The sequence below is a fragment of the Bombyx mandarina genome, chromosome 23 (genome assembly GCF_030267445.1).
Source record: "Bombyx mandarina strain Sakado chromosome 23, ASM3026744v2".
Taxonomy (NCBI): domain Eukaryota; kingdom Metazoa; phylum Arthropoda; class Insecta; order Lepidoptera; family Bombycidae; genus Bombyx; species Bombyx mandarina.
The window spans coordinates 14270271-14276921 of NC_143229.1; the positions used below are offsets into that span (position 1 = coordinate 14270271).

Below are 6651 nucleotides of genomic sequence, written 5' to 3' on the forward strand. Positions count from 1 at the left end.
ACACAAACACAGGCCACTAGGTCTTCCGCAATTTCGAGTTCACAGTGATAGCCGGTGCCGCCTTACAGACGCTGCCCTTAGCTGATGTTGGCTTACCATCCACAATAGGATATTTAACTGCGAGGTCGCTAAACTCATCCATAGTGGTCAATCTGTGACGATTTCCATCCGCAGCCTTGATAATAATGACCCCGTCTTGCGTCCAACATTGACGCACACCAAAATATTGACGGCTCTTGCCGAACACCGCCTGTCGAGATTTTGTAAGGAATTCCTTGATGGACACAGGAGAACCTTTAAGTTTGGACTTCGTCCTCCAAATCGACATCCGTGTATCTAAGCATTTCAATCTGACCAGGATTGGGCGGTGATGATCCTTATTAGTAGCTCCTATACGGTGACACACATTGAAGTCAGCAGCAGAGGTATTCAGAAGCATTTTTTTATGCAAAATATCCAAGATGGCAGCGGTGCAGTCTTCGTTTTGAACTTCAGGGACTCCCAGAAAGATGAGGTTTTTTCGACGATGTCTGGTCTCGATCGCATCAACCAGTCGAGTGCACTCACCAATCTGCTGTCGAAGAAGTTTCAACATAGAGAATATAAGTTCCCGGAATGTTCGGAATTCCTCCGCAACCTTGGAGACTGTATCCTTCGCAGGCCCTCCAGCATGAAGCTGTGCCTCAAGATCGGCCATTCTTTTCGTGAAGCACTCTTCCAAGTTTCTTTGAGCAACCTCAATCGCAGATAATTGCGACATAGTTATGTTTCTGTTTCAAGGGGTGCTGGCAGGTGGTATTTTTATTGGCTTAAATCATGTAAATATTGCCAAAATGCATATATATACTTAATGACACACAAAAGGATCACAAAATCTTTATAATGTAAATAAAATGAATAAATTTTAATTTTCAAACTTAAAGCACTTGTTTCACTTTTGACACCTACCCCCAAAAAAAAAAAAAGATTTTATAGCGCCCTGCTGTAGAATCGACAAAGAATTGGACCGTATGCTCTGGTACGTATTGCAGGTGATGAACAAGTGCTCGAAGCCGGGCGTGGTGTACTCCATCGAGTGCCAGAGCGAGAACTCCGGCATCCCGTACGCCGACCACGTGACGGTGATCGTGCACTACTGCCTGCGCCGCGCCGCCGACTGCGCCACGCACCTCGCGCTCTACGCCACGCTGCGCTACCGCCGCTCCATGTGGCCCCTCGTCAAGGGTACGATCCCCCCCCTCCCCTCATGCGCTGCTTGCACGTGTCCCCCTCTAATGCTGCGCCTTGCTGTCTGCAGCGGTCATGGAGAAGAGCACCATGGCGGGCCTGGACGAATTTAGTAGGCTGCTCGAGGCGCGACTCAACGCTGAGGCGGAGAACGCGGCCCCCGCCACCAGGAAGGCCAGGAGACACCGGCGGGCCACCGGGAGCTATGCAGGTAACTCCACAATATATAGTGGTAAATCTGATAATCGGGCAGGTGAAAAAATGTAGGAACATAACAGCTTAATAATTCCTTAGTTCCTAAGACTTCTTCGACGAGAGGTAACAGTATTGATAAAAGCCAAGTAGTTAATATAAAACTTAACGTGGGCGCTGCCACTGTCCCCCCTACTTCTGCAAAGCTTTAAAACTTATAAAGATATGGCAGATCTCACAACTAAACGTTCTGTGCCACGGCCCCGGCGCTGGTGGTAACCTAAAACTAATTTGGTGTGTAATGTTAATGGCCCTCTCTTGGTCCCGCAGTATCGGTTCCCCCCGCATTGTCGGTCCCCCCTCGGGCGCCGTCTCCTCCCCGCGCCCCGCCTGCCCCCCGCTGGCCGCTGGTGGCCCTGCTGCTGCTGCTGCTCCTCAATGCATTGCTGTACTGGAGACTCTACCACACCGATACTACACAAACCATCGGCGTTCATCACTTCCAAGACAGGTACAACTTATTAAGACTAATACTAAAGTAACAATAATAATAGTCGTAAAATAGTATGTCACCATACGTCTAAAACAGGATAGCATCGGGAGAGTTTAACACATAAGAAGGCTATGACCATTGACATAAGGATCTACGTTGCCGTTTCTGACATCATCTTTAGTAAAAAAGCCACTGCGCAAGACAGATGGCGATATGTGTCCATTATACGCCAGTCTAATATATACATTCTGTAATGAACACGATAAGGTAAACTTATGTCGACATACAACTTTAAGCCACGAACATGTCATGGTCGCGCCGAATAGGACCTGTCGCCAAGCTACCGTACAGCCATCGGGGCATGTGCCAGGGTCAGAACGCCGTAAGAGTGGCGTCAGGCAGGGAGGATACCTTGTTGAACTTACAGCCTGTGTCTCAAAGCTGCGTTTACCTGACAACCCATAGTAGTACTACTTGCTGGCCTGCACTTCGACTCTTCGGACCTTCTTCGATGGGTTAGGTGATCGGTACACCCGAATGAGGGGCTGCGGGTAATGTTGCAGAGCGGAGGGGGCAGCGGAGCGCCAGGCGGCGGCGCAGCGCCACCAGCTGCGGGCCTGGGCGCGCGCGCTGCACCGTGCCGCACACTCTCTCGCGCAGGTACGCCTCACCCGCATAATGTCCTCGAACGCCTCGAACGGTGCCCAACCCGCACTATGTCCTCGCACGATACCCCACTCACACTATATCTACGCACGGTACCCCACCCGCACGATATCCTCGCACGGTCCCCCGCGCGCTGCTCATAGCGCTTCATTCAATTGCTTTAATATCATAACACATTCCCGCCTAGTAACTATCGACTTAGAATATCACTGATATCATTCAAATTAATTTACACTCGAGCAATTTTATTCTAAATCTCATATTTATTTTTATTTATTACATTTTGTGTATACCTTGACGGACTTCATGCTTCAGCCATTCTTTACCAGTCAACCAATTACTTATGCAGAGAAAATAACAGTAGATTTATATTGAAACATAAATGAAATACAAACACATACAAAAACAAGCATAAAACACGTGAATGTGTGTGTGCGTGTAGTAACTGTGTTTCCTCGCCAACAGACCGAGCAAGCACTGATGAAGGTTTTGGAAACTATCAAGCCCACTCTAGAAAAGGTGCGACAGGAGTCACAAGACAAAACCGAACTTTAAAAGCGACGGGCATGAAATTAGGTAACAAATGGATTCAACAAGCGTGTCTGTCCTGCTCTGTGGAGGTGACTGGCGCTACCGCGTTCTGCCGCGAACTGCCGCCATCCGTGTGTTGGTGCTGTACCATCACTAATAGAACTGCTCTTGTCGCTTCAAGATATACTTTCCACATAACCAGTATGATATGAGTTATATATTTTTTTTTCTGTTGATTGCACAATCCACGCAATAATTAGTACTACGGCCAACTTATTAGAATCATCTACCGGACAACATAGAGTATACGACTGTATAAACACAAGCAGGATTGACATCAGGTGGTATCTCTAAACTTCGTTTTTATCGAATTTCTAAACGCTCATAAAACCATCCCTTTTACGTTTGTGAGATTTCAACAGGAGTGAAAGGGATGCAATTATGGTTATATTTTAGTTACCAAAAAGAATTTTTCATCTTGTCCATGAAGATAAACACGAATATCCCATAGAAGAAACGCAATAATAAAGTAGTTCAGGAATTAAAACTGTATCACAGAAATATTTTTAACTCACTTACGTTTTTTCATGCAAACCGAGTTTCATTATAGAACTAGTGGGGCGAATATGTACAGTGACGTCATTGTTCAATACACTGTCGTCTGACGTGAGATTTCGAAGCTAAACTTCCTTACTTGTGAACAGTTCCTGTCTTCGTTTTCATTGATCATTTAATTTGTTTTTTCTTTTATTTGTCTTTTATAAGACAAAACCAGTCGGACTGCGATGGTCCTTGGGCAGCTACATAGGTTCCGCCAACGGCATAGACCCTGAAAGTCTGTTACTCACGAGCCTATTTAGAGTCACGGAATTTTTTGAACAGTAAACAATTTGTTACCAATTCTACGTGATCTGTTCATTTATCGTGGTCATTAAAAACTAGATGTGTACCGGCTAAATGCGTGACGGTGTAGGTAGGGTAATTATCATTCCGTCACGAGTGAGGCTGCTAAGTGTAGACACTAAACAGATTAACCCAAAATCCGGTTACATCTAGTCTTTGTGACGTCTACTCGTTAGTTGGGCGGACGTCACCAGCACTAAACAGAACTCGGTGCTAACGAAACCGCGGTGACGTGTCTCTCTTGGACCCGTTAATGCGATTTTATATTCCTTTTGCCTTACATAATGTAGTTTCAAGATTCACCGATCCTCTCGGGAATTTAACTTCCTATATTAAATTAGACGGCATTTATTTTATATCAATGCTACGAGGAGAGGATGGACAACGGCAATTAAAACTTACAATTACCATTAGAATTCGTATCTATATTGATGTCTTGTATTTTATAATATATTCATAATTGCATAATTATTTAGATTTAAATCGTTATTGACGTTCAGTCGCTGTAAACAATTACATTTTCCTCTCTCGTTAATTATATAGATAGGCTCGTTATGAATCCTCGTAGGTAATTTCCCACTGTGATAAAAAAAAACTGTATTATATAAAAATAAATTTCTATAATAGTACTATGACGGACACGACGCATAGCGTTGTGGCGCAGTGGCTGTATTGTCTGACAGCTGACATTGCTCTGACAGCTCACATTTATAAGCGTTAAATCACATTTAGTTTTCTTTATATTGTGTGCGTCTTATTTGTTTTAGGTAAATCAACAGAGATCCTGTCATCAAACATTCTTAGCTACTCGCTTAATTCTTAGTGAATATCTGTGACCTTGCTCGTTCACGAAGCCCGCTATAGAAAGTAGAGTATTATATACACTTGACATTGGCGAAATCTAAAAAGAAACGCCATAAACCTAAGAGATAGATAGATAGATAGTTTTCTTTACGTTTGGCATATTGCCTAAATATCATCATTCGATCGTAGCAATTATTCTTGGTAGGTACTTAATAATACATAACCTAAGTAACTTACTCGATAGGGAATCAAAATTGTTTGCCAGCAAAATCTATAAATGTGATTTGATGTTTAAATGATGTTAGCTGTCTCTGTTTTTCGCAATGGGATGCTGTGGACCTTGTGAAATGTAGACAATACGGTAACAGCTGTTTGTCAATATATTCTGCTTTGTGAATGTGAGCTGCTGTATGATACACCCTTACCGACGATATTTGTGGCCGCTGGATGTCTATAGGGTGGGGGGTACTTAGTTAATCATTAAGTTGCAGTGCTGCCAGCTTTCTTAAAAGAACTTCTAAAATTTTGTGTGTAGTATAATGTTGCCAAGTTAAATTAAATTAAATCTTAAGTAATTTTAGTAGGTTTAGAAGATAACTTTCAGTGTTAGACTGTATCTGATAGTTGTAGTTCAGGAATCTAACATTGTTCAAAATCATTGCACTATAAGCTTCAAAATAATAGATAGATCACTACCGTTTTAGCCTAAACTTTTATTTTCAATGAAGACGATGCGCGATCGTATATGAATTCCTACCTAGTTAGTGTGTATTAATTTTAATTTCGTACATTTTACGTTAAGCTCATTGACATTGAAAGGAATTTAATAGATTTTATAATTTTATTAAAACTTGAAGTTTCCGCTGTGGATGTATTACTTGTTTGATTTTCGTGATATCGGCGCACGGCAGCTTTCTTTGGGAGTGGTAAGAGTAGCGGCGTGCGAATCGAACCACACTAAATACCTCATCGCACGTAACTCTCGTCCGGTTCCCATGGGGACACAATACGGCCCGAAATGAGAGGGATTTTTTAGAGTTCTAGGCATTCTAAACTTAACGGAAGTTTAATAAAAATATTTTATTAAAACACTAGAATGCCAAACATTGTGGGGAACAAACAAAGAACCAGTAAAAATACTGTCTAGATATCACAAAACTCGACTGTCAGGAGGTAAAGACAGTTTTATTACTTGATTTAACTTTACTAAAAGTCCAAAGTGTTGAAACGTCAAGCGAACTTCAAATGTAAAATCGTGATTCCCGCCAATATGTCAAAGAATAGGTACATAATTCCTAAGATTTTAGTATTAAATCGAAAGCTGTTTTCGAAATTTTCTTTCATATTTACAATTAATATTAAGTTCAAGTCTAAACGTACAATAAGCGTGTTAATATAACATTTGATCGGATGCATTTTTAAAACAATATTTGTAAACAAAAATGTTGGCGCCAATAGTTTGAATGTTTCCTATTAATAATATTAAATACGTCACGTATCGACATCGGCTTTAGATAAACGACTAGTTTGTCAAATCTTTGCGGTACTATTATAGTTCCGTACGGTTCTAGTTTGTTCATCAACTAATATTGAGCCCATCATTAAGCTTATAATTTATATTATTTATATGTAATTATAAACGGGAACTGAAATGCAGTAACGTCGATAGCATAATTTTATTATGGTTCAAGGTTTTTCCATGGGGGTCAAAAACTTATCTCGATATTTCGATAGTGATGAGCGGAGCCCCGTTTTAATATTCGCCCAAAAAGTAACAGGGCGTCACCTATGCTGTAAATAATGTTTTTTTTTCACAATTAGATTTTATTATTATT

At 41.6% G+C, this 6651-nt stretch overlaps 1 protein-coding gene across 2 annotated transcripts in view; it reads left to right on the forward strand.

Annotated features, from left to right (window-relative positions):
- LOC114251535 (protein Aster-B) overlaps positions 1-6097 on the forward strand; it is a 46453-nt gene extending 40356 nt beyond the window's left edge. For both annotated transcript variants that reach the window (XM_028185823.2, XM_089737568.1), the window contains 5 exons: positions 1032-1224; positions 1298-1438; positions 1750-1930; positions 2476-2572; positions 3044-6097. In XM_028185823.2, the coding sequence (XP_028041624.2) occupies positions 1032-1224; positions 1298-1438; positions 1750-1930; positions 2476-2572; positions 3044-3133 (702 nt within the window). In that variant the 3' untranslated portion in view covers positions 3134-6097. The remainder of the gene's footprint in view (positions 1-1031; positions 1225-1297; positions 1439-1749; positions 1931-2475; positions 2573-3043) is intronic.
- Positions 6098-6651: the final 554 nt, after the last annotated feature.